Source organism: Rhineura floridana, chromosome 2 (genome assembly GCF_030035675.1).
Source record: "Rhineura floridana isolate rRhiFlo1 chromosome 2, rRhiFlo1.hap2, whole genome shotgun sequence".
Classification (NCBI taxonomy): domain Eukaryota; kingdom Metazoa; phylum Chordata; class Lepidosauria; order Squamata; family Rhineuridae; genus Rhineura; species Rhineura floridana.
The window spans coordinates 144,485,574-144,513,499 of NC_084481.1; the positions used below are offsets into that span (position 1 = coordinate 144,485,574).

Here is a 27,926-nt window from a genome sequence, read left to right on the forward strand (position 1 = left end):
GAAACATGAAGTAGAAGGGGCAGGATTGGAGCTTGAGATTGATAGACAAATGGTCAAGGAATACCAGAGCTTGGAAAAGTTACTTTTTTGAACTACAACTCCCATCAGCCCAATCCAGTGGCCATGCTGGCTGGGGCTGGTGGGAGATGTAGTTCAAAAACGTAACTTTTCTAAGCTCTGAGGAATACCTAATCACTTTGAACGAGTTCAAATCAGCAGGGCCCGATAAACTGCATCCTAGAGTATTGAAGGAACTGGCTCAAGAACTCTCAGAACCGCTGTCTATTATCTTTGCGAAATCATGGAGGACTGGTGAAGTGCTGGATGACTGGAGAAGAGCTAATATTGTCCCTATCTTCAAAAAGAGCAAAAAGGAGGATCTGGGGAACTACAGACCAGTCAGCCTAACATCAATCCCTGGGGAAATTCTGGTGCAGATTATAAAGCAGTCAATCTGTCAGCACCTTGAAAACAATGCGGTGATTACTAGGAGCCAACATGGATTTATGAAGAACAAATCCTGCCAAACTAATCTTACCTCGTTTTTTGATTGGGTAACCTTCCTGGTAGACTGTGGGAATGCTGTGGATGTCATATATCTTGACTTCAGCAAAGCTTTTGACAAAGTGCCCCATGATATTCTGATTAGCAAGATAGCTAAATATGGGCTGGATAGAACAACTATCAGGTGGATCCACCGTTGGCTCCAGAATCGTACTCACAGAGTGCTTATCAGTGGTTCCTTCTCAACTTGGGTGGAAGTAACTAGTGGGGTACCACAGGGCTTGGTCTTGGGCCCTGTGCTCTTCAACATTTTTATTAACAACGAGTGTGCTTATCAAATACAGAGTGTGCCTATCAAATTTGCAGACGATACAAAATTGGGGGGCATAGCTAATACCGTGGAAGACAAACAAAATTCAAAGGTACCTTGATATGCTGCAGCATTGGGCTGAAAACAATAGAATGAAATTCAACAGGGATAAATGCAAAGTTCTACACTTAGGAAAAAGAAACCAAATGCACAGTTATAAGATGGGGGATACTTGGTTCAGCCATACGACATGTGAGAAGGATCTTGGAATTGTCATTGATCACAAGCTGAATATGAGCCAACAGTGTGATGTGGCTGCAAAAAAAGGCAAATGCTATATTAGGCTGCATTAACAGAAGTATAGTTTCCAAATCGCATGAAGTATTAGTTCCCCTCTATTCAGCACTGGTTAGGCCTCATCTTGAATACTGCGTCCAGTTCTGGTCTCCACACTTCAAGAAGGATGCAGACAAACTGGAACAGGTTCAGCGGAGGGCAGCAAGGATGATCAGGGGAGTGGAAACCAAGCCCTATGAGGAGAGACTGAAAGAACTGGGCATGTTTATCTATTTATTTATTTATTACACTTATATACTGCCCCATAGCCGAAGCTCTCTGGGCAGTTTACAGCAATTGTAATGATTTAATTAAAAGGTAAATGATGCAAGGATGATAATCCAACATCTGAAAGCAGAAAGCCACAATAGTCACAAACATTTCCCCCTCCCTCCCCTAGAGTTCTGTTGGATAGGCCAAGGAAAGCAAAACAACACCGCAAAACTGTAGCTGACTTGAGAACTGGAACAAGCCTGAATTAGCATCTCTTTTTGTTGTTACCTTTTACAGGTAAATTTTATTACGATCCCAACAAGAAATGCAGCTGATGTGGCACCCTGAACATATAGTATAAACATGTTCAGCCTGGAGTAAAGAAGACTCTGAGGGGAGATATGATAGCACTCTTCAAGTACATGAAAGGTTGTCACACAGAGGAGGGCCAGGATCTCTTCTCAATCGTCCCTGAGTGCAGGACACAGAATAGTGGGCTCAAGTTGCAGGAAGCCAGATTTCGACTGGACATCAGGAAAAGCTTTCTGTTAGAACCATACGACAATGGAACCAATTACCTAGAGTGGAAGTGGGCTCTCCAACACTGGAGGCATTCAAGAGGCAGCTGGACAGCCATCTGTTGGGATTTTTTTTATTTAGATTCCTGCATTCAGCAGGCGGTTGGACTTGATGGCCTTGTAGGCCCCTTCCAACTCTACTGTTCTATGATTCTATGAACTTGAGGTTATGTAAAGCAAGAATTGTCTTAACGTTCTCAATGAGCATAGGGCCAACACAGAAGGAGAAGCTCCTTAGAATACGATCAAGTCAGGCTTCAAAACTTAATGGCAGACCCTGGGCATTGATTGATTGATTGATTGCATTTGTATACTGCCCCATAGCCGAAATTCTCTGGGTGGTTTACAACAATTAAAAACATTAAAAACAAATATACAAATTTAAAAACACATTTTTAAAAAGTGATTTAAAAACACACGCAAAAATGCCTGGGAGAAGAGGAAAGTCTTGACCTGGCGCTGAAAAGATAACAGTGGTGGCGCCAGGCACATCTCGTCAGGGAGATCATTCCATAAATTTGGGGGCCATCACCCCTCCCTTGTTGCCAGCCTCCCAGCTTCCTTCCGAGTAGGTACCCAGAGGAGGGCCTTGGATGTTGAGTGTAGTGTACGGGTGGATTCGTGTTGGGAGAGGCATTCCAGCAGGTATTGTGGTCCTAAGCTGTGTAAGGCTTTATAAAACTACTACCAGTTAGCATCTGTCAAAAACCAGGTCATTCTGTACTAGTCGCAGCTTTTTAAACTCTCCAAGAGCAGCTCTGAAGAGAGTGCCTTAGAGTAATCCAAGTGAGACTTTGCTGAGGGCTGCAGGGTGGTAGCAAAGTCAATATCCTCTGGGACAAAGTGCAGCTGATGTTAGAAAGCATTACAAGAATACCCTGCTATATGGACCTTCACTTTACGGACACTCGCGAGTACAGGCATACTTACAGTAGCACCATTCCCCTGTTTACGTACTTCCTTTTGCAAGAACGGACACTTAACCTTTGGTTGTGGCCTGTTCTTTCAGTGGGGGGTGGAAAGAGATGCGACCGCATGACTGCAAATCAGCTGGGAGGTGCGGCAGCACAGCAGCAGAGGCTTTAGCGCGGGGCTTTGAGGCTCCGCGTGAAGGAGAGGTGGCACAGTGGCGGCGCAAGTGAAAAAAGGTAGTGCTTCACTTTAAGTACATTTTCGGTTTACGTACTTCCTCTGGACCCATTGCGTACGTTAATGCAGGGTATTCCTGTATTGGCTTCCTTTATCCAGGTGGTAAGCTAGATTAAGAACATAACCAAACTGGAAACTTTCACTGTCTGCACTGTCTAGAACAGCCAGATGCATATCTCCCAGTTTATCAAGAGCACCAGCTGTCAACATCCTGGCTCAGAACCCCCTCAAACGTGGCACACAATATACGATTGAGGGGGTTCTGAGCAAGGTGAACTATCTGTGGAAGGGGAAATTTGGCAATGGCGACTCCTAGGTATGCATATAGACATGCTATAGGCAAGGAATGAACAGGCTTCAGGCTTGTGGAACCTACCTTATGTTTTACTAGAACCGCCAAGATCCTTCAACCAGAGCCTGGTGCAAAAGACACTAGAATTAAAATATTCTGAGCTCTGGAATTTGTTGAATATCAGAACTGAATGAAGCTCATCACTCTTTCCCACACACTATATCCACTACTGGTGGGGAAAATAATTTTGTTGTTGCAATCGTTAAACGACTGGGAGGCAGAAATGCTTGCCAATCTTCTGCAAAGCACCTGGAGATCTACTAGTAGATCCTGTTCTTCCTTCTGAATACTGCTAATGGAAGCACACATATAATTTGATCAATCCGTATGTGGGATCAGCACTGGGAAAATGTTACAAGTAGAACTCATCAAAATTCAAAACTGTACAGCTTTAAAAGAAATTATCTGCATTAGCTTGATAAAAGCCATGAGCAGCAGAGCAGGGGGAAAATGAGAAAATCCTCAAACAAAATATCCATTACTCAATAGTGTATATGCTTCTAATTAGAACATCTTTCAGCATCGGAATTATATATGCTTTTTAGGATATAGGAACAAAAAAAATGTAGGAAAATACTGAACTGTGGAAATCTAATTTTCTAATGTCAGGTTTTATTCTGAAATTAAGTTTCAAATTAGAAAAATTTTGTTTTGCTTTTAGGGCAGATACTGCTAACATGGATAAGTTGATAGGAGTTTTTCTCCTTTTTAATGTTGAGCTCATATTTTTTCTTGTGAATCAAGGGAACAGAAAATCTATATGTACTTCCTTACAATTGGGGCAGTGGTCACAATTCTTGTTTCCCAGGCATCTGCAAGTTGAGGGCTGATATCCAATGGGACTGGGGTCTGTTAATAATTTACTAGCAGCTCAGAAATCATGTGTTTCTTGGCTGCCTGCAGCTGTGCAATTTCCAGTATACAGTCACGCTTTGTAACAAAGTAGGTATACATAGATGCTAGCTAATAAGATAGGTCTATTTTTAGACTCACATGGCAAATCTTTTGTTATTATTAACCTTGTCTTGCTTAAGGCAAACGTTTCCACATATGTGAATGCCTCCATCACCACAAATTTAAAAGCGTTTTCTTTTTTCTTGGTAATTTGTTGCACCATTATTTTTTTTACAGCTACGTCTCCCTCTGTTTCCTTCTTCCAGCAAATGCCAGATGTAAATGTGACCTGGGATGGAGAGGGCCCCCGGCAGCTGCAATCTATAGACATATCTATTGCTGTGGCAACAGACCGAGGTCTCATTACACCAATCATAAAAGATGCTGTAGCCAAGGGAGTTCAGGAAATTGCTGCTTCTGCAAAGGTAGGTTTCCCCATACATGGTAATCTTTAGGAGTGTAGTAGTGCTTAGATCTGCAGCCAAAGATATAGTGTCCCTCAAAACACACACACATTGTGTCTTTTAGATATGCTTTCTGTTGGATATGAGACATCTGCGATGATGTCCCATTCCACAGGAATTACTGTGTTTTGTTTTCTGGCAGGCATTCAGGGATTTTAAGTGAAATTAAAGTCAACAAATACATTTTGTTTCTGGCCTACATTTATTCCTGTGAGAGAGGCTAATTTTGAGTACTGTTGTAGAAATTGAAGACTGTACATTCTATTCCTTAAGGTAAGTCAGTAGTATTATTCCCATTCCACAGATGGAAGCTGATGCTCAGAGGTAGAGAAGCTTGCCTAGGGCTTGCCCAGTGAGTTCACTGGAATAGTGAGATTTACACCAGGTTCTTTTTGATATATTGTTTGGTATATTGCTAAACTACACCAACTTCACAAAAGCTGACAGAAGGAAAATTTGTGGAATTCTTAAGACAATAATATATCCGTTTCAGAACCAAGCCTCCAAACCTGACCCCGCTTACCTGGCAATAAGCCATGTTGAATCCTGTAGGACTCACTTCTGAGTATGGTTAGGATTAAGCTGTGAGAGAGTAATGAGTCTTTTGCCCACAAATGGTTCCTTTTCTCTTCTCCTTTCATGGAGTGTTTGAACGCAGTGCAGAGGTTTTCAGTTATTATCTGCATAATATTATATTATCTGCAGCTTCCCACTTCATCCAAATTAACATTATATGCTTGCCAGCTTTGGAACAAGTCAGGATCTTAAACCAATTTAAAACTAGTTTAGGATCTGGGCTTGTTCTGAAGCTTGTAACCGTTATTTCTGGTTTGAATGAAAAGGTAAACTTATGTAAATTTGATACTTCCACGTTTTATTCAGATGCACTGAGAAAGAAGTAGTTGTGAGCATGGTCACAAGGCTTGTTTACATCTTTGTTTATTAAGAAGAGAGAGATTGTCTGAATTCAGAAATGTTCTCAGTATCTTAAAGCTTTTGAACAAGTTTAAATCTGCAGCAATCCCTTTTCCTGCATTTTTAGCAACAATCCCTTGCTCTCAAGAGAATTCCATCTGCGATATTTTATGTGTGACTAATTTAAACGAAATGGACTATCAATAATGAGATGTTAAGACTTTTTGAAAAAGTATTAGTTTATCAACTATAATCATTTGTGTTTGGATGATAATGGCAGTTGATTCAGTTGAAATCAAGGGTTTGTACATTGGTAATCTTCAAGACAAGTACTAGCTCAGTATTCCTTGAATTACTCAAATTATTGAAAAAAGAGGATGCAGAGGAAGAATATTAACATTCTATAACATCAGGGGCATGTAATACAACAAGAGAAGAGTGTGGTATAGCATTCAACTGGAAAGGAGTATTGAAATAAAATTTGGAATCAAGGTTTCATGTTCTCACTTTGTGTTTAAGAGATTATTGTATCATGATAATTTCCAGGTGGTAATAACATGAATCACAAATATAGGTTCATGTTATTGTTGGAAAACTTGCAGTCTCAGGAGAATCTACTGACTTGTATGGTGGCATTGCCCTGAAATAAGGCCATCTTGTAATATGATACACAATATCATGGGGCACAATCTGCTAGAAAACCATACAGTCTTGTTGAGGTATATTCCTAAGGTACTAAGAAAAAACCACTATGATTTTGCTCAGTATTTGTTGCCAGCAGCATGAATATGAGTGGAAAGGACCCATAGGTAAAATAATGGTTGAAAAGCTTTTGACAGTTGTATTAATGAAAAAAATGATGGGGGGGGTCAAGTTAAGTGAAACAAGAATAAGAGTTGATAGGTTAAAAATGGGCAGAGCAGTCCAACTCAGGGGAAGCCAGTGTAAGCTGTGCTGGAGCAAGAGGAGCCAGCGTAAAGTTCCACTGCATCCAGTTGCAATTCAGAAGCCTCTGGGTTGGCTGAATGCTGGCTGAACACAAGAAAGTAAAAGCCTGCTCTCCCAAAAGCCCTACTGGGGAGTAAACCCTCTTCATTGACTTGTATTGTAATTATTTTGTTAGAACAACCTATTTCCCAGTGTAACTTTTGCCTGGATTGGGACCTGCAGGAGTGCTCTGAACACAAGTTGGATGTGGCCTAAGCCCCTCACCTGACATGGCCCTGGCACCCCCCCTTTTTGGGCCTTAAGCCTGCTTACCTGGCTCCACTTGCGCCTGTCTCAGCTGAGCCTACTGGGTCCCGGCTCAGCTGAGCTGGCCTAGCACGCCAGTTGAGCCAGTCTGAGGGACCTTTTATAACCTTTTGGAATATCTTTGCCCATGATTATGGATTTACAGATTTAGTACTGGAAATGAATTAATAATAATAATAGTGTTGTTGTGGTGGTGATGATGATGATGTCCCACCCTTTCTCTCAAAGGAATCTAGGGCAGCAAATATAAACAAAACAATTTAATAGGCATGGACAAGTTTTGCTTTGGTATGAATTGCCAGTTGGACCAATGTAGACCATTTTGTTCTGAAGGTCTTGTCTTGTTCAATTTTTTTTGCCCTCATTACCTCTTACCATAGGGCCATGTGCTTTTATTTTTCTTTCTTCTTCTTTGATAAACATTTAATAGTGTTCCACTTCTCTATTAAACTATGCATGCTATCTTAATCCATGAAGAATATTGTAGGCTCATTGTCACCATCTAGAATGAGTCACTGGAGCATAATCTGAAATGAAACGATTGCAGTTGTTTTTCTCCTGTGTATATGTAAAACTGAACAATCTTATCTCATAATGTAGTAGTAGTACTGCATAATATATATTGCATAATATAATGCAGGAAGTAAGCATATATAATAATATTAATCTCAAAGTATCTGCTAGGCCAATATATTTCCATAAAGATAATGGATGGATTGCAAAAATCTGAGACTTTATAACAATGACCTTTGCTTTTAATATCTTTAACAGAACATTGGGCTCTTGACACTGTTGCCCCTGATCACCCTCTCCAGCATTGTGCAGCCCAGTTTGCACCTTGGTACACCAGTGGACTAAGGTCAATGAAACAGGCTGTACAATGGCTAGAGCATAAGTGGTGAAAGACGTGCTGTGAGGCTGATCAGGCACAAGTAAAGCATCATAACCGTGCCTACTGTGTGACGGTGAGGGCGGCAAAGAAGGCCCACTTCTCTACTTCCATCGCATTTCAAGTAACCGTACAGTGGAGCTTTTCCATATTGTCAGGGGTCTGTTGACATCAACACCGGAAAATGCAGTTTTAGACCTTTCGGAGGCCCACTGTGAATTGTTTGCAAGGCACTTTGAGGGTAAAGTTGCTTGCCTCTGTAGCGATGCCCCTTCCACATCTAATGTAGTCCCCAGCGAGATGTCTAGTGCAATGTCTGCTGCAACTTTTTGGGATTGGTTTCAGTTGATGTCGCCTGATGATGTGGACAAGGTGCTTGCGACGATGCATCTAGCAATGTGTCCTCTCAATCTTTGCTCTTCTTGGCTTATTAAAGCTTGCCAAGGGGGGTTGACTGAGTGGATCCAGGGTGTGATCAGCATGTCGTTGTGGGAGGGAGTGGTTTCAGCTGCTGTGAAAGAAATGGTGATCTAACCACTCCTAAAAAGCCCACCCTGGACCCATTGGTTTGTGACATCTACCACCTGATCACAAATACCCCCACTTTAGAAAGATGATTGAGATGGTTGTGGTGCAGCAATTGCAAATACTCTTGGATGAAACAGATTATCTTGACCCATTCCAATCTGGGATCAGGCCTGGTTATGGGACTGAATCGGCCTTGGTTGCCCTGATGGATGGCTAATATCAGGAGAAGGACGGGAAGTGCGACCCTGTTATTTTTACATGATCTCTTGGTGGCTTTTGATACCATTAACCATGGTATCCTTCTGAACCGACTTGGTGAGATGGGTATCAGAGGCACTGTTTTACAGTGGTTCTGATCCTATCTCCAGTGCTGTTTTCAGAGAATAGCATTGGGTGATTGTCTTTCGGGCCCCTGGCAGTTGTGCTGTGGGGTACCGCAGGGTACCATCTTGTCACCGATGCTGTTTAACATCTATATGAAGTCCTTGGGAGCTGTCATCAAGAGATTTGGGGCGAGGTATCAGCAGTACACTGATGATACCCAGCTCTATTTCTCTGTAACGTCTGAATTGGGAGAGGCCGTGCAAGCTCTGGACCGGTGCCTGAACTCGGTGGTTGGCTGGATGAGGGCCAATAAACTGAGTTTGAATCCTAGCAAGACGGAGGTGCTGTGGGTTGGTGGTTCCCAAGTTTGGATAATTTGTCAGTTGCCTGCTTTGGATGGGGTCGTACTCCCTCTAAAAGAGTAGGTTTGTTGGCTGGGGGTGCTCCTGGATCCCTCTTTGTCGCTAGAGGCCCAGGTGACCTCAGTGGCTAGGAGTTCATTTTATCAGCTTTGGCTGGTAAGACAGCTGTGGATGTTTCTGGACTGGGATAGCCTGACCAGTGTTGTCCACGCACTAGTAACCTCCAGGTTGGATTACTGTAATGCTCTCTATGTTGGGCTTCCCTTGAGGTTGGTCTGGAATCTGCAGTTGGTGCAAAATGTGGTGGCACAAGTGTTCACTGGGGCAGGGTATCACCAACATGTCACCCCACTGCTGAAAGAATTATGCTGGCTGCTCATTAGCTCCCAAGCTAAGTTTAAGATTCTGATTTTGCTGTACAAAGCCCTATACAGCTTGAGACCAGAATACCTGAAAGATTTTCTTACCCCTTATATACCCAGTCGATCACTACGCTCTTCAGGTGAGGGTCTCTGGCAGATACCATCTTATCAGGAGATCCATTCCACACAACATAGGAAAGTTACCTTTAGTGTAGTGGCACCTACCCTTTGGAATTCCCTCCCCTTAAATATTAGACAGACCTTTCTTTTTCAACAAGCCTTTTAAGTAGAGACCTTATCCCAGTCTGCATCTGTGTTGGAATTGCTTTTTAAGATATTTTTAAAGCTTTTTTAAAGCTTTTTAAAAAAAAGATGTTAAAGATATTTTGTTTTAATATATTTTAATGTCTGTTTTTATGATGTTTTAGTGTTTTTATTTGCTGCCCAGCGCTCCTACTGGCAGGAAGGGTGAGATATATTATTATTATTATTATTATTATTATTATTATTATTATTATTATTATTAGAGGTGGGGAAGATGGCTGCCTCTAGCTGACTGCAGTAAGTTTCCTCTCCTGAATTGTTTTACTTTTCAAGTTATACTTTTACATTTTGGATTAAAGGACTATCCTCCGAACCCAATGCCTATATAAAACTTCTAAAGGCTGAATCTGATATGAGAGGAGATTACAAAAATGGTTCTTACTAGAAAATGTTATAAAGAATTGGGTCTTACACCAGTGGCTGATGATAGTGCAATTTCGGCCTCGGTGAAATGGACAAAGCAGACGAAGATAACAAACTTCTGCTGCCCATCAATAGAACCTAACTTTGCTGATTTATTAAGGTCGAAGCCGCTAGCTGTTCCTATCGGACACAATTGGACAATTTCCAACCTCCCATGTTTGATGTTAAAGGAGAAAGAAAAAGAGAAAGAGAAAGAGGACGAGGGATTCCTAAACTTAGCCCAGGAATTAGCTCAAGTTATAGGACCTTCTTCGAAAGACGAATTGTTATCTACAAGAAATGCACTAAATGTTTCCAGCATCTCGCTTTCAATGCCATCTTTGGAATCTTCATACTGTGATGACTCAGTAAAACTAAGTCGCCCAGCTGAATCCATTCACCAACAGGACTTTGAAATTCCTCAATCACCATCTTGGAAATCTCCTCCTTTACAAGAAAATTGGCTACATACAACTACTCAAATGCTAATTCAGATAGCAGACTTCGTGGCTGAATCAAACGCATTACTTACCACCTTAACGGCCTCATTGTTAAATAAAGCTACAATAACAAACAACAAAAATGAACCAGCCAGCACAGCTCCTGGGGCAACGCAGACCACGGACGAACAACACTGCCATCTACTGGATATAAATGTAAATTCCAGGAGACCTAAAAAGCTTTGTAGGTGTGACCAAATCAAGAAAACTAAAAACCAGAAGATATCAAAAACGCACCGTAATAATACCATGAACTTTAAAAAACTCTATAAAATCCTAGATCCTCCGAGACGTAAGGCTAAAGAATAAAAGAAAAAGAGGAAGAGGAAAAAGAAAAATCTAGCTACCCCAATTGCACCTCAAATAGCTATATCAGACCCTATGTCTTTGACAAACACTGTTAATACCAATACAATGTCACTTCCTCTTTCCGGGGAGGAAGGAAAACAACTTCAAGACCCACAAATACTAAAGAATCCTGTTTCTGTACCTATCATTAAAAATACTGGATGGAACTTAGTGCGACAAAGAAATACGATAGCCATAACAAACTATCCAAAACCCAGGGGTTCATTAAACCAACAAGCACGAAAGCAACACCTATGTGATACTTTGGGTTCCATAATCCCTGGGGTGATAGAGGTACATCAGATTACTTCTGTAAAATATCTTTTTCACAACTACGTCTCTGCTAGAGCCCTAATATCATTCTATGATATGATATTGGATGGTAACTTCTAGGCTGGATTACTGTAATGCGCTCTACATAGGGCTGCCCTTGAAGACAGTTCGGAAGCTTCAGCTAGTGCAAAACGCAGCAGCCAGACTGCTGATGAGGACCAGCCGGTCAGCACATATAACACCTGTTCTGGCCCATTTGCACTGGCTACCTATTTGTTTCCGAGCCAGATTCAAGGTGCTGGTTTTGACCTATAAAGCCTTACACGGCGTGGGACCGTAATATCTTGTGGAACGCCTCTCCCGCTATGAACCTACCTGGTCACTTCGCTCAGCATCTAAGGCCCTCCTCCGGGTACCAACCCATCGAGAAGCCCGGAGGACAGTTACTCGATCTAGGGCCTTTTCTGTAGTGGCCCCCGAACTGTGGAACAGCCTCCCCGAAGAAGTACGCCTGGCGCCTACGCTTCTATCTTTTCGGCGCCAGGTTAAGACCTGGCTATGCTCCCAGGCATTTTAAGCATTTATGTTATAATTTAAATTTTTTATTTTTTATTTTTTTCTTTAGTTGCTGCTTGTGTTTATTGTTTGTTGTCTGATTTTATTGTTGATATTTTGTATTTTAACCTTTTTGTACACCACCTAGAGAGCCACTCGCTATGGGTGGTCTATAAATGAAACAAATAAATAAAATAAAATATGATGATAACATAGCAAAATGTCTCTATAGCAGAAGACAGTTTTTCTTATCATATAACTTGTTAATTTCTAGGGTCTTTATAAACTGTGCCCCCCCCCCACAATGTCTGATACCGGACGCTCTAGGTAGATCCAGTTCTGTTGTGCAAAACAAACTGGATATTTTAGATCGACAAAATTCGCAACATATTGATATACCTGTATTGCCTTCCGAACTAACCCACCAGACTCCAACAAATTTGTGTGGAACGCAAGATATATATACTTGTGATAAAGAGAAATTAACTCCAGAAGAACTATCACTACTTGACTCACTTTCTTCCTTGCCGATGGATGCCAAAATGGAAATAGTTACAAATCTTGAAAACTTATTATGGACTATAAAGATGCAATTGACACAAAAGTCCTTGGGAGATATAAGCAACGAAAACATCAAATCAAGCTCAACCAGAATAGACAAAGATAGGACTACCACTTCTGAGAACACTAACATTCAATCATTGCAGAGACTCCCAGTGGATACGTCCCAACCTTTACCCATCTCCAATTCTAGCCCTCAATGCCCTCTTCCAAACTGACCAAGAAAATTTGCTCCAAACTGGAACCTTAATTTGGTCACGTGGAATATTGCCGGATGGTGGAGCAAAATTTAATTACCAACTGTTAAACCTTTTTTATCTAAATACGACATTATTTTAATACAGGAATCTTGGGCAATAGGAGAAATACATCTGGATGGCTACTCAGCCTTCGCGCTTGATGCACACCCGAGTACCAGTGGAGGAAGAGCTAAAGGTGGTGTGTGCACCTTAGTTACCACCAGATTAGAAGCTGAAGTGTTTAGCCCAAGTCCCCTTTCGGGCTTAGCAGTTGCAGTATTATTAAAACTCACGTGTTTTACTTATCTAATTGTAAATACCTATATCCCTCCTAGCAAAGATAAAAATTATACCAAACAACAATTTAAGAAACTAGAGGCTTACTTGCTTAATTTAGCAGAATCATTCCCAGAAGCTGTATTAATTTTAGCTGGGGACTTTAACGCCAGAATGGGTTACTCGGATAATGAGCTATATGCAAAATTCCATTTAGAACCTCCCATCCTTGATGGACCACCGAATGTCCCTACAAGACGCTCTAAGGACAAAGGAATAAACTACGCGGGAATGTATTTAATGCTTTTGTCAGTGAAACTAAATTTATTACTGCTAAATGGGCGAACGAAAGGAGATTTAGAAGGGGAACTAACTTATCTTATGGCTAAGGGAGCTTCTGCTATAGACATGATTTTCATCTCTCAGGAACTCTTTACTTTAATTGATTGCTGCAAAGTGTTGGCTCGACCGGAAAGTGATCACTTTCTGGTAATATTTACAATCCATGGTAACAACAAATCTCCATTCTTGACTCAAAGAACATTTGATATAACGGATGTGGAAATACGCCCACCTCGGTTAAAGTGGGTTCCTAAAGTTCAGAAGGGGATTTCAGATGGTCTCAATTCTTTAGAAATAGAGACCATCAAAAACCAATTTATATCAGCTTCCCATGACACTCTTTACTACCACCACTTTTACCAATTGATTACTAAGATCCAAGATTTGATTAAGAGGAACTCAACTGAAATACCAGCCAGCTCTAGTTACAGACAGAGGTCTTGGTTTGATCGGGAATGCTTTGAACTTAGGAAACAAGTTAAATTCACGCATCAAATATATAAACTATATGGATCTCAAGAATGCTTAGATAAATTTAGGGAGTCTAGGAAAAGTTTTAAGCAACTAATAAAAACAAAAAAGAATCTCACACTGAGACAAACGTGGCATAGTCTTATCCAGGCCTCCAGATTAAAAAACTCAACCTTGTTTTGGCATATAATAGACCAACAGTGGCCTAAAACCAACTTTAAATTGGATTGTGCCATTGTTCCAGCAGTCTGGGGAAAGTACTATGCTACTTTATACCATAATAGTACCACGATGGCGAAAGCCTCTATAGACTCGCAAATGGAATTCCCGCTATGGCCATCTGTCACCATTGATGAAGTTCTAGATCTTATAGCCACTCTTAAATTAAATAAGGCACCAGGACCAGATAATATACCTTCAGAGGTCTTCAAAGCAAACGCAAATTGGTGGGCTCCCATCTTGGCGGCCCTATTTACCAACATCAACACCTCCATGGTCATCCCAGAAGGATGGACTGCTGCAATTATAATACCTATCCATAAAAAAGGATCATATTTAGATCCAGCAAACTATAGACCAATAAGTTTGCTCAATATAATAAGCAAGCTCTATGCCACCTACCTTTATAAGAAACTTCTAGACTGGGTTAACCAAATCGACCTCCTAGCACCAGAGCAAGCAGGCTTTCGAGCAGGACGATCACCAGGTGATCATGCTCTGGTTCTCCAGCATTTAATCACTAAGTATAGTAACATCAATGGCTGTTCCTTATACACCGCTTTTATTGATTTAAAAGCGGCTTTCGATTCAATATCTAGATCAAGACTTTGGCTAAAACTAGAAAATTTGGGAATAGATAAGCGATTATTAACTTTGATCCAAGGGCTCCACCATAACACTTCTGTACAAGTCCGCTGTAGCAACAAAGGCCATTTAACAAAACAAATCTTTACCTCAAAGGGAGTAAAACAAGGATGCGTTCTTGCACCCTTATTATTTAACATCTATATAAATGCGTTAGTTACCAAACTTGCACCTATTTCATCACACCCACCAATGTTGTGCCACGTTCCAAGATCCTGCTTATTATATGCGGATGATATAGTCTTGCTCTCGCAGACACCTATTGGCCTCAAAAGACTGTTGGCGACATTAACATCATTTTGCCTAGAGGAGGAACTAACAATTAATCATCAGAAAACCAAAGCCCTAGTCTTTACTAAAAAAAAGATAAAACATGTTTGGAGGATAGGTATTCATTCTATTGAACAGGTAAAAACCATCAGATACCTTGGAGTTATCTTCCAATCATCAGGTTCACAACAGATGCATATCACCTCTAGCCTGCTGAATGCTAGACGCACAGCAAAGGCCTTAATATCTTTTTTTTACACGAAAGGGGGCCAACTCATCCTCCCGGCCAAGAAAATATTTGTTGCAAAAATTATACCGCAACTTCTATATGGTGTTCAAACTACCACATTTACTAATTTCTCAAAACTAGAAGCTATTCAAAACTCCTTTCTAAGAACTATATTAGGTGTACCCACTTGTGTCCCTAATCATATTCTGAGGTTAGAATGTGGACTTCCATCTATAGAGTCCTGTGCATGGAAGCTGAGAATTTTTCTATGGCTGAAACTGATTTTCAACCCTATTGGGTTGGCTCCCCATGTCCTTTCTGATAACTTTCATTCCCCTTGGGGAAAACTTATACATGATAAGTTATTAACTTTAGGTTTCTCGTTATCCTATATTCTCAAATTGGGTTATGAATCTGCTCGTGGGACAGTTAAACAACGGCTTAATGACATTGACTTCCAGAACCATCTATTGCTCATTAAAAAACAAAGACACAACCCGAAGTTTTGTACTTTAATGTCATATCTTTCGACCCTGGAATTACCCAATTATCGCAGGGCTTTTATGTTAGCCAGATTAAACATCTTGCCGTCCGCTGTGCTTACGGGCAGATATAATAAAATCCCATATCCTGAGAGACTTTGCCCATGTGCTGGTGAAGAAATTGAGTCCAATGAACATGTCTTTTTTAGATGTACTTATTATTGTGATTTAAGACAGCAATTGATTTTACCTATTTTATTGCCTTACCCAGGCAGACCTGAATCATTTTATCTTGATTATTTACTAGGAGACTACTCACCTGAGGTGACATTTGCAGTCGCCAAATTTAGTGCTGCTTCTATTCAACGTAGGAAAGCAATGGTGAAACATATAGCTGCATACTAGTTCCTAATGTGAATCAATTATTAACTATTTTATTGTCAAACTAAATACTGAAATTATTTGTACCCATTTTATTCTATTGACATATGTCTTTGTATCTTGTCTGTCTGAAATGGTCAAATGACTGTAACAATAAATTTCATTTCATCATCATTATTATTATTATTATTATTTATTATTATTATTCCAATCCGATCTTAATACTACTGGGACATCCTTTACTGTCAGATGTATTTCTCAAATAAAAGGTGCACTACCACCCCTGTGTTTATATATGCTTGTGAAGATTAATATTTTTGCTTTGAACATAAGTATGTATTATCCCTCTCAATATTGTCATGACCTAAACCCTAAAGGACATGCAGACAAACTTTGTATCCACAGCTGAAGGAACTGTTTGGTGCCTGCACAGTGACTAAAAAAAAAGATTAGGGAAGCTTTTCAGCCTCAACTGAAGCCCTGTGCGCACTTTATTAATGTGAAGGGCATATTAGAGTACAGAGTTAGGACTGTGCATTTAGCCTTGTGCCTGATGCCATATCATCTTTATGTGCGTGTGATTGTATAGAAAGGTCAGTGCGCAAGCTCTTACTTGTGTGTAGGGGCACTGTACAATCAAGACACCTGCTTGTGCAGGGCTAAAAGTGTGGCCCCATTCATGTCTGTACACATGTACAAGTAATGCATGCATAGGATTCCTGCAATTGTGCAGTGTTTAAGGAACAATCTGGAAGAAGCTGCCCAACCTTTTAGTGCCAAGATGGGGTTCACCATTAATAGTGCTAGTTGCACAGCTTCATTTTCTCCCTAAGTTTTCTATCTTACAGCCACTATTTTGGATCTTCCATAATGCCCTAACTCTAGTGTCATTCCAGGGCATTAGGTGGAAAATGGCAGCTGCCACCAAATGCAACAATAATAAGAGTGGCCTTCATTTTAGGAAAGTGAGAAAAAGCAAAATGTCAATTTTTTTTAGAAAAAAATGTCTTCGGAGAAACCTCAGCTCACCTCTAAGCTGGGTATTTCGAGATTAGCATAGGGGGACTTCTCAATTCTCTCTGACTTGAGGCCAGGAGGTTTGCCTGAGCCAGGTCCTTTTGAGGGTAGACCAGGAACTTACATTTGTCCTATGAAAAGATGAGCAGCTTTTTCCTTTGTTTAGATCTTCCAGTGCTGAGAAGCAACTCCCCCTTTTTAAGATGTGTATTGGGATTGGATGAACTTATCTTGAGGTGTATTTGATGTAACTTGCATGGGGATTTGGGCTCCCTGTGATGACTTTTTTCAGGAGGGTTAGTGAAAAAAAATGGACAAAAAAGGCAGAGTATCTGCTCTTTTTGAAAAAATGAACATAAGGTTTTAAGGGAAAGTTGTGAAAAATCAAATTTCTGTTGATCTTTGTCATATGCACATAGAAGAAGTAGCTCTCACAGTGCTCACTACTATGATTTGTTAGAGCTTAGCACATTTCAGAATGCTGGGTTTTTTCTCCAGGAGCTAGCTTAAACTTTCTGTTTCTGTAGAATGGTTGGAGTATTTTTCTACCTGGTACCTTTTTTGATTTCATTTCATTCTGTTTTAGTAAACTGAGATAGATACGTAGTATATATCATCTTTGAATTCTATGTATGCTGCTATTTTATACTGAAACTGCAATGGCCTTGATGACAAGTCAGTAAAATATATATATATATATATATAATATTGTAAATTCTCAGTGACACTTGCCTCACAAATATAGACCTATTTGTTAATTGCCATAAATTTGAAACTTTGAACATTTGAAATTTCCATTCCGAGCATATCTAGTCAGTGTCTTATTTTTCAAAATGCATTTTGAGACAGTGATGTCATGTGTAAATCTTTCATGTCTTCCTATATATATGTATTTGTAAGCCCTGAACCTGTTACGCCACAGTTCACAGCTCCACAGAAAGGTGGCACTGTTGTCTGTGGGGCTGTGAACTGCAGTGTGATGACCTGGGTGGTGGAGAGTGGGGCAGTGAATGACTGGGCAGCAGCAGGCAGCAGCCTGAGGGAGTCATGGAGCACCCAGCCAGGACAGCTCTGGGAGGCCATGGCATCACTACCGTGAGTCCTGCTAAACAGGAAAGCTGGCAGCACATGTGCAGGAGTAAAAGCTTGGTGACCTGTGTATGTGTGGTGGGGAAGCTTGCTGACCCGTGTCTGGGAAGTTTGGCAACCTGTGGGAGGGGGAGGAGATTACCAGAGCAAGCAGGAAAGCCATCAGGAAAGCTATCTTCTTCAGGTGAGGCTGTTAACGTGCTAAACCGTTGCCTGGCCGCGATAATGGACTGGATGGGAGCTAACAGACTGAAGCTCAATCCAGACAAGACTGAGAAGCTGCTGGTGAGTGCCTTCTCTGCCCAGATGGTGGATGTTCATCCTGTTCTTGATGGGGTTACACTCCCCTTGAAGGAACCGGTGCGTAGCTTGGGAGTTCTTTTCAATCCTTCCTTGTCTCTTGAGGCCCAGGTGGCCTCGGTGGCACGGAATGCTTTTTACCATCTTCGATTGGTAGCCCAGCTACGTCCCTATCTGGACGGCGACGACCTCGCCTCAGTTGTTCATGCTCTGGTAACTTCTAGATTGGACTACTGCAATGCGCTCTACGTTGGGCTGCCCTTGAAGACTGTTTGGAAACTACAGCTAGTCCAGAATGCAGCGGCCAGATTGCTGATGCGTACCAGAAGGTCTGCTCATATAACACCTGTTCTGGCCCATCTGCACTGGCTTCCTATTTGTTTCCGGGCTACATTCAAAGTGCTGGTTTTGACCTATAAAGCCCTACACGGCATGGGACCGCAATACCTGGTGGAACGCCTCTCCCAATATGAACCTACCCGTACACTGTGCTCAACATCTAAGGCCCTCCTCCGAGTGCCATCCCATCGAGAAGCTCGGAGGGTGGTGACCAGAAACAGGGCCTTTTCAGTGGTGGCCCCCGAACTGTGGAACAGTCTCCCCGATAAGGTGCGCCTGGCGCCGACGTTACTATCTTTTTGGCGCCAGGTGAAAACCTTTTTATACTCCCAGGCATTTTAAAGTGTATTTTAACTGTATTTCACTATTATTTTGCATTTTGGACGTTGTTTGGTTCTTTTTTGTTTGTTTGTTTTTGGTTTTTGATTTATTGTATTTATTGTATTTTTACACTGCGCTTGTTTTATCTTTTATGTACACCGCCCAGAGAGCCTTCAGGCTTAGGGCGGTATATAAATTAAATTAAATAAATAAAATAAATAAACAGGTGGGTGCACCCCACCCCCAGGCTTCAGCATCCCTACTGCACCACCTGGACATGAAGAACCTATCAAGGGAGCCAGAGGAGAGAAGGAAGCTTGGCAACCCATCTCAGGCAGGGGAAGAGGAGGCAGCTTCACAATCGCTCAAAGGGGAGAGGAAAGCAGGAAGCCTGGCAGCCCCTGGGGGAAGGGAGGACCTTGTGGAGGGGAGAAGAGTGTGGCTCCTGTGGAGGGGAGGAGAGAGTGGGGCTTAGTGATCTGGGGAAGGGGAGGGGAAAAGTGCCTTGGTGACATGGGATAAGATGAGGGGGGACATGCCTTGCCAACTTGGGTAAGGGGTTGGCGTGCAAAGCATGCAGGGGCAGAGCCCCTAGTATTCAAATGTGTTATATGAAATCACAGGTAATTTTTAATGAATTTTGTTGACTCATTGAAGAAATTGTTGTTATTGTCATTATTATTATTATTGATAGTCGCTTTCCTTGCAAAGCAACCCAAAGTGACTTACAACAATAAGATTAAAACAAATTGTAACAAACCCATCAGAACAACAAACAGCAGATCTGTACAAATAAAGACAGGTCTTGCAGGATCTGCTATGTTAAGAGTCCATTCATACCTAAAGCCCTTCAAATTAAGGGCCAAAAGTCCGGGTAAAAAGGAAAGTTTTTGCCTGGTGCCTAAAAATATATAATGATGGTGCCAAGTGTCCCTCCCACAAGCTGGGAGACACCACTGAAAAGGCCAGTTCTTCTCTTACACCCTCCACACCTCCCTTGGAGGTGGCACACAGAGAAGGGCCTCAGATGAAGAACACAAGAGTCCAGATTGGTTCATGTGGGGAGAGGCAGACCTTGAGGTATTGGGGTCCTGAGCCATATAAGGCTTTATAGGTCAAAACCAGCACTTTGAATTGAGCCTGGAAACTAAATGGTAGCCAGTGCAATCATGCCAGAATAGGTATTATATGTTCCAACCGTCCTATGCTGGTTAACAATCTGGCTGCCAAATTCTGCAGTAATGGATCCAGAAGTACCCCCAAAGCTACTTACCTCCTCCTCCAGAGGGAGTGTAACCCCATCCAGAGTAGGCCATGTCCCACCCATCCGGTCTAGGAAACCACCCACTAACAATGCCTGTCTGGACTAAGTTTCAGTTTATTGGCTCTCTTCCAAGTCTATTACTGAGGCAAGGCATCGATCTAGCACATCCACTGCCACACCTGCAGCTGTAAAAGAGAAGTAGAGCTGTGTGTGATCAGCATATTGCTGACAACGAACTTTAAATCTCCAGATGACTCCACTCAGCAGTTTCATGTAGATGTTAACAAGCATAGGGGATCAAATTGAACCTTACAGAACCCACATTGAAGGCTCCATGGGGCTAAACAATAGTCCCTAAGTAACAACCTCTGAAAACAACCATCCAAGTAGGACTGGAACCACTGCAGAGCAGTGCCATCCACCCCCAAGTTGGATAGTCATTCCAGAAAAATACCATGGTTGATGTATCAAAAGCCACTGAAAGGTCCAGGAGGATTAATAGGGATACGCTCCCCCTATCTCTCTCCTGACATAAATCATCATACAGAGCGACCAAGGCAGTTTCTGTGCCAAAACTGGTCCTAAACCCCAGTTGAAATGGGTCCAGAAAATCAGTTTCATCCAAGAGAGCCTGGATCTAGCCTGCTACCACACACTCAAGGATCTTGCCAAAAAAGGGAGATTAGCGACCGGTCAGTAATTAGATTTTCTGAATCCAGGGAGGATTTCCTAAGGAGTGGTCTTACCACTGCCTCCTTTAAAGAGGCAGGGACCACTCCCTTTCTCAAGGAGGCATTAATTGCCTCCCTGGCCCAGTCAGCTATCTCCTCCTTGCTAGTTTTTATCAGCCATGAGGGGCAAGGATCAAGAGCACAATTGGTCACCTGGACTGAACCAAGTGCCTTGTCCATGTCCTCAAGCCCTATTAACTGAAACTCATCCAACACAACAGGACAAGGCAGTGTTCTAGATACCTCTTGGGATTCATCTGTTATAACAGTGGAGTTGAGGTCCTGGCGGATGCAAGCAAAGTCAAGGAAGCTCTTAGAGGCAAAAAGTCTTCCTTCAGAAAATGGAAGTCTTGTCCGAATGAAGAAAATAAAAAAGAACACAAACTCTGGCAAAAGAAATGCAAGAAGACAATAAGGGATGCTAAAAAAGAATTTGAGGAGCACATTGCTAAGAACATAAAAACCAACAACAAAAATTTCTATAAATACATTCAAAGCAGAAGACCATCTAGGGAGACAATTGGACCCTTGGATGATAAGGGAGTCAAAGGTGTACTAAAGAACGATAAGGAGATTGCAGAGAAGCTAAATGAATTCTTTGCATCTGTCTTCACAGTGGAAGATATAGGGCAGATCCCTGAACCTGAACTAACATTTGCAGGAAGGGATTCTGAGGAACTAAGACAAATAGTGGTAACGAGAGAGGAAGTTCTAAGCTTAATGGACAATATAAAAACTGACAAATCACCGGGCCCGGATGGCATCCACCCGAGAGTTCTCAAAGAACTCAAAGGTGAAATTGCTGATCTGCTAACTAAAATATGTAACTTATCCCTCGGGTCCTCCTCCGTGCCTGAGGACTGGAAAGTGGCAAATGTAACGCCAATCTTCAAAAAGGGATCCAGGGGGGATCCCAGAAATTACAGGCCAGTTAGCTTAACTTCTGTCCCTGGAAAACTGGTAGAAAGTATTATTAAAGCTAGATTAACTAAGCACATAGAAGAACAAGCCTTGCTGAAGCAGAGCCAGCATGGCTTCTGCAAGGGAAAGTCCTGTCTCAGTAACCTATTAGAATTCTTTGAGAGTGTCAACAAGCATATAGATAGAGGTGATCCAGTGGACATAGTGTACTTAGACTTTCAAAAAGCGTTTGACAAGGTACCTCACCAAAGGCTTCTGAGGAAGCTTAGCAGTCATGGAATAAGAGGAGAGGTCCTCTTGTGGATAAGGAATTGGTTAAGAAACAGAAAGCAGAGAGTAGGAATAAATGGAGAGTTCTCCCAATGGAGGGCTGTAGAAAGTGGAGTCCCTCAAGGATCGGTATTGGGACCTGTACTTTTCAACTTGTTCATTAATGACCTAGAATTAGGAGTGAGCAGTGAAGTGGCCAAGTTTGCTGACGACACTAAATTGTTCAGGGTTGTTAAAACAAAAAGGGATTGCGAAGAGCTCCAAAAAGACCTCTCCAAACTGAGTGAATGGGCGGAAAAATGGCAAATGCAATTCAATATAAACAAGTGTAAAATTATGCATATTGGAGCAAAAAAATCTGAATTTCACATATACGCTCATGGGGTCTGAACTGGCGGTGACCGACCAGGAGAGAGACCTCGGGGTTGTAGTGGACAGCACGATGAAAATGTCGACCCAGTGTGCGGCAGCTATGAAAAAGGCAAATTCCATGCTAGCGATAATTAGGAAAGGTATTGAAAATAAAACAGCCGATATCATCATGCCGTTGTATAAATCTATGGTGCGGCCGCATTTGGAATACTGTGTACAGTTCTGGTCGCCTCATCTCAAAAAGGATATTATAGAGTTGGAAAAGGTTCAGAAGAGGGCAACCAGAATGATCAAGGGGATGGAGCGACTCCCTTACGAGGAAAGGTTGCAGCATTTGGGGCTTTTTAGTTTAGAGAAAAGGCGGGTCAGAGGAGACATGATAGAAGTGTATAAAATTATGCATGGCATTGAGAAAGTGGATAGAGAAAAGTTCTTCTCCCTCTCTCATAATACTAGAACTCGTGGACATTCAAAGAAGCTGAATGTTGAAAGATTCAGGACAGACAAAAGGAAGTACTTCTTTACTCAGCGCATAGTTAAACTATGGAATTTGCTCCCACAAGATGCAGTAATGGCCACCAGCTTGGATGGCTTTAAAAGAAGACTAGACAAATTCATGGAGGACAGGGCTATCAATGGCTACTAGCCATGATGGCTGTGCTCTGCCACCCTAGTCAGAGGCAGCATGCTTCTGAAAACCAGTTGCCGGAAGCCTCAGGAGGGGAGAGTGTTCTTGCACTCAGGTCCTGCTTGCAGGCTTCCCCCAGGCACCTGGTTGGCCACTGTGAGAACAGGATGCTGGACTAGATGGGCTACTGGCCTGATCCAGCAGGCTCTTCTTATGTTCTTATGTTCTTATATTCAAAGTGCTTTGTAAACAAGTCACAGCGAGCCACCATCGGTTCCACCACCTTCTTCAGGTCAGACTGTAAAAGGCGTCACTCTACCTGGAAAAGCTCTGCTGGATAACACAGTGAGGATGCAATGGAAGCAGCAGAGTATGTCATCTTCACCACCTTCACTGCCACTGAGTAGGCTCGATAATGAGCACTTACTAGTGCTTGGTTGCATTCATCTGGAGTTTTCCTCCACTTGCATTCAAGGCATCTCCCAGCTTGTTTCATTGCTCTAAGCTCTTGTGTACACCAAGGTGCTAAATGGGCTCTACAAAGTGGGAGAGGCTGCTCAGGGACAATCATGTTAATGGCCCAGTCCATTTGCATATTCCACAAATCAGCCAGGGCTTCAACAGGAGCACCAATCATATCAGCTGGAAAATCTGCCAGAGCTGTCTGGAAGCCAGTTGGATCCAGTAGCCTCTGAGTGCGGACCATCCTAATAGGTCCCCTGCCTCTGCAGAGGAGAGAAGGTGCTGAAAACCTAAAACTCAGCGGAAGTGATCCAACCATGACATGGGACTGATGTTAATATCCTCCACGGTCAGATAACTGTCGTCCTGCCCGGTCGAGAGAATCAGATGCAGAGTGTGGCCTGCCACATGCGTTGAGCCGTTGACATGTTGGGACAACCCCAAGGTTGTTATGGCAGCCATGGAGTCCTGAGCCACCCCAGAATTAATGGCCTCAGCATGGATGTTGAAATCCCCCAGAAATAATAGTCTGGGGATCTTCAACACTGTCTCTGAGACCACCTCTACCAGCTGAGGCAGGGAGACTGCTGGGCAACGAGGCAGGCAGTAAACCAGCAGAATCCGTAATTTGTCCTGATTACAAACCTTTTAGTTCCCCACTGAAATGAATAGATTCCTGTAGACCACAGCAACCCCCCTCCCTGACCCTCAGATGCTGAACCAAGTACAAAGGTGGGCACTGCTGGGTAAGACCCACTCCATCCTGCTTACCCACCCAGGTCTTGGTAATACAGACTATGTCGGCCGCGTCACCCACAATCAAGTCATGGATAAGGGAGATCTTATTTAAAACCAACCTGGCATTCAATAGCAGCAGCCGCGGACCTGAGGGCTGGCTGATAAGGCAACCACAATTCCTCAGACTAGAAATGATTTGACATTGTGTTATCCCCACCCATCAGCTGTGACTCATATTGCAGGTCTTATATTTTCCTCTCATTTCTGGTTTGAAAATAGTTTGGTGAGTTTTCCTATCAATGTTAGAATCAATGACTATTTACATCTACAGGATGTAAGCAAAGCAGTGCTAACAGTTGAATAACCAACACAAGTTGTCCATAAGGCAAAATGTTGACTAAGGTAATTCTAAAGCATGCTGAGGAATTTTAAGAGGAAAGCTAATTGAGGGATCGCCATGGAAAATTCTCTGCTACACGCAAATATCTATTCCCACATTGAAGGCCTATTCCCAGAAGATACAAATTTAAGAGCTTTGCTAACCATCCCAAATTACAGCATCTGTTTGAATTAATTGACCTCTCCCCCCACCCATTAATTTCTGGGGGGAAATGTATAAGCAAAATATGTTTGAGAACATACTTATTTTTACAAATACATTTACTTTGCTAAAACATAAACATATTTTTAATAAATTTGTTTGGATTTGACTTTCATAGGCTCTAGCTAAGAAAGCAAGAGATGGAAAATTGCTGCCAGAAGAATACCAAGGAGGATCTTTTAGGTATTTCAAATGTATTTTTAATCACTAAAAATGTAGTGGTATAAAGTGAAGTTGGATATCTGTGTTCTAGAATATTGTTAGTGTGTAAGTAAAGTACTGAATCTGGGTTATCTACGTTTTTCATAGACTGCATTCAGATATACCTACAAATAGTACATCTGTTTTTCCCCCCTGCAGAATGAGCTTAGCTTCCATCCAGCTTAACTCCAATAACATTCATATTTGTTCAGAATACAGTGCTGATTTCCATTTCACCCCCTCCCTCCATGCCTAAGGAAGCTTGACTGCCTCTTTTGCGGCCGAGGGGTGAAATCAGACACAGACACAGCAGTTTAGGTTGAACAAAGGGCCACTTTATTAAATCCATAACAAAACCCCTTAAAGTGACCTGCTGAGGGGAAACATAGGTGTGGGGACTGTCTATAAGCTAGCAGCTTGCCATACAGCTCTCGGGCGACCAGCCCCTGCTGGGGCAAGGGCAAGCCCATTTTCTTACCCCTTACCCTGGCCACACCCTGTAGGTGAGCAGGGGGCCTTCACACACACCCCGGGGCCATACAACTCCAGGTGGATAGGTAAGTTAACCCCAAAAGCAGCCCATATCCTGCCCTCAGGCCATAAAGCCCTGACAGACAGGCCTCCAGAACCACCAGTCACCTCCAAAGGTGCCTAAGGAGGCCACCTAGCTGTCCTTACCTACTTCCCTTCCTGCACCTTACTGCCACAAAAGGGGGACAAATCTCTATTTAGTCCCTCTTTACCCCACTGCTGAGAAGCACATCTTGCAGACACCTCTGCAGGTCTCCCCAGAAGACGTCATTCCCTGCATCCGTCAGGTAAACTCCATCAGCCCTGTAAAGTTCAACCCACCTGTGCCTTATATCAGCCAACCCCCCATGCGCCAAAAGGGGCCAACCAAAGCTGCTGGTTGACCCTCTTGCGGGCTCTACTGTCACCCCCAGGGACCCCCAAGCAACGCCATATCCAGCAAGGGAGTATGTCTGACCAGATCAGATGACCAGGGACCATCGTTGCCTCACAAACTAAGGGCCTTGCCCTTAAGTAACTGATGTCATTCCCACCCAGGTGAATGACCACCTCATGCGGAGCCATCTGCACCAAACCTTGCTGGAAACACATGGGTAGGAGCCCATCACAGCACATACTCTGTTAACCCAGCCACTGAACCGTGGCCCACCATCTGAGACCCAGCTGCAAACCAACTTGAGTTTGTGGCCCCAAGGCCAGCCTATAAGATCATGCCATGGCTGCAGAGTAGGCTATGCATCCGCTCCATCCCCATCCAACAACCTGCCAAAAACAAACAATTGTGAACAGTTGGGTCCAGATAGACTGAGCCGGGTAGGCAACTCCACTGCCATGCAGGCAACTCAAATTCTAGAGGAAAATGTCCCAAAACCCCTGTGGGGTCTGCTCTCAGACCTTGCGGTGCTAAGCCAAAACTTTGTGAGGGGAGATCTCTCCTCATGAATAACAAACAACCAAGCCTGGAGCCTCAGGTATCCAAGAAACACTGTAACGCCCTCACTGGGTAGGTGTCCCATCTTGGGGCAGCATAAAATGATGGTGCGACCCTTGCACCACTGGTCTGCCTCAAAACTAACCTCGGACCACAGGAAGGCTCGTGGGGAAGACCTGTACCTGTACCCAGCAACCCCCTCCCCCATCCAGAAGGCTCAAAATTAGTGTGGGGGCCGCTGTGTGCAACTACTGAGCTTCGAAGGGTGACGACTACAGGGCACCCCCTGACTAACAATCCCAGTAGCAGGTCAGGTGACAGGGGATGAGGATCCGGGGTATGTGGGTGTTTCCCAGCCGGCCAGCACATGACATATTCTAAAGTTGTCCGAATGATCCTGAAAGCCCCCTGCCTTGGCCTTAAAGGACATCCCCGCCAGCTTACCTCGTAGTGCACTGACAGACAGGCTTTTACTTCTACCATCCACAAGGAACTCCGGCACATGATTCATGGAATAGGTCACACCTTTGCATAGTCCCCACTGGCTCTGAACTCCTTTGCATAGCCCTTCCTGCATTCTGATAGCTGGTGAGTACGCTGGGGCAAGGAATAGACTTATGGTCCGGCTCCACTCCCCAATCCCCTAATGTGCGGTTTGTACCGCACTGCCAAAACCTCTCCAACTGACTCCGAGAAAGCGCATCATGACACTGTTGCCAATACCCTGCACATACCATGCCCCAAAAGTGAACATTAAAACATAGTCACCAGAGAACAAAGGAACAGACAAGGGCCCTAACCCTAGTGTTCCGAGATATAAGGGAGTTACGAACCTGGCCCATGGTTATCACACCAAAGATGGACAGGAGAGTTTCAAATCCTCTGTGCCCATAAGTCACCCTCCAACACACTTGGAAAAAGTTAATGAAAGGCAAAATCCCTAGTCAATCCCTCCTGAAACCAGGCCTGCGGTCAGCAACCATTGCACCCAGAACTCCCAAAGACAACCCCCAAAACCAAATGCCCCGACACATCTGAATGGACTTGCCATTCTACCTCCCGGGGCTGATCCTCCCTCCAATGATGGAACACCATTGAAGCCCTACAGGAAAGAGAGCCACACAGCCAGGTCAGCGCATAAGGCAGCCATAACCCTGAACCTGTGGTAAGGCTGTAAAAGCCCTGTCATAACATCATAAACCTGTCTTCAAAGACCCCCAATGCCTGGAGGGCAGAAGGAAAACTTTCCTGGCCTCTGA

General features: G+C 42.9%; 1 protein-coding gene across 5 annotated transcripts in view; it reads left to right on the forward strand.

Moving 5' to 3' along the window:
• PDHX (pyruvate dehydrogenase complex component X) overlaps nucleotides 1-27,926 on the forward strand; it is a 108,775-nt gene that overhangs the window by 71,212 nt on the left and 9,637 nt on the right. For 4 of the 5 annotated variants that reach the window (XM_061610756.1, XM_061610757.1, XM_061610755.1 and 1 more), the window contains exons 9-10: nucleotides 4,603-4,761; nucleotides 25,123-25,187. In XM_061610756.1, the coding sequence (XP_061466740.1) occupies nucleotides 4,603-4,761; nucleotides 25,123-25,187 (224 nt within the window). The remainder of the gene's footprint in view (nucleotides 1-4,602; nucleotides 4,762-25,122; nucleotides 25,188-27,926) is intronic. The other variant, XM_061610758.1, reaches the window with a different exon arrangement.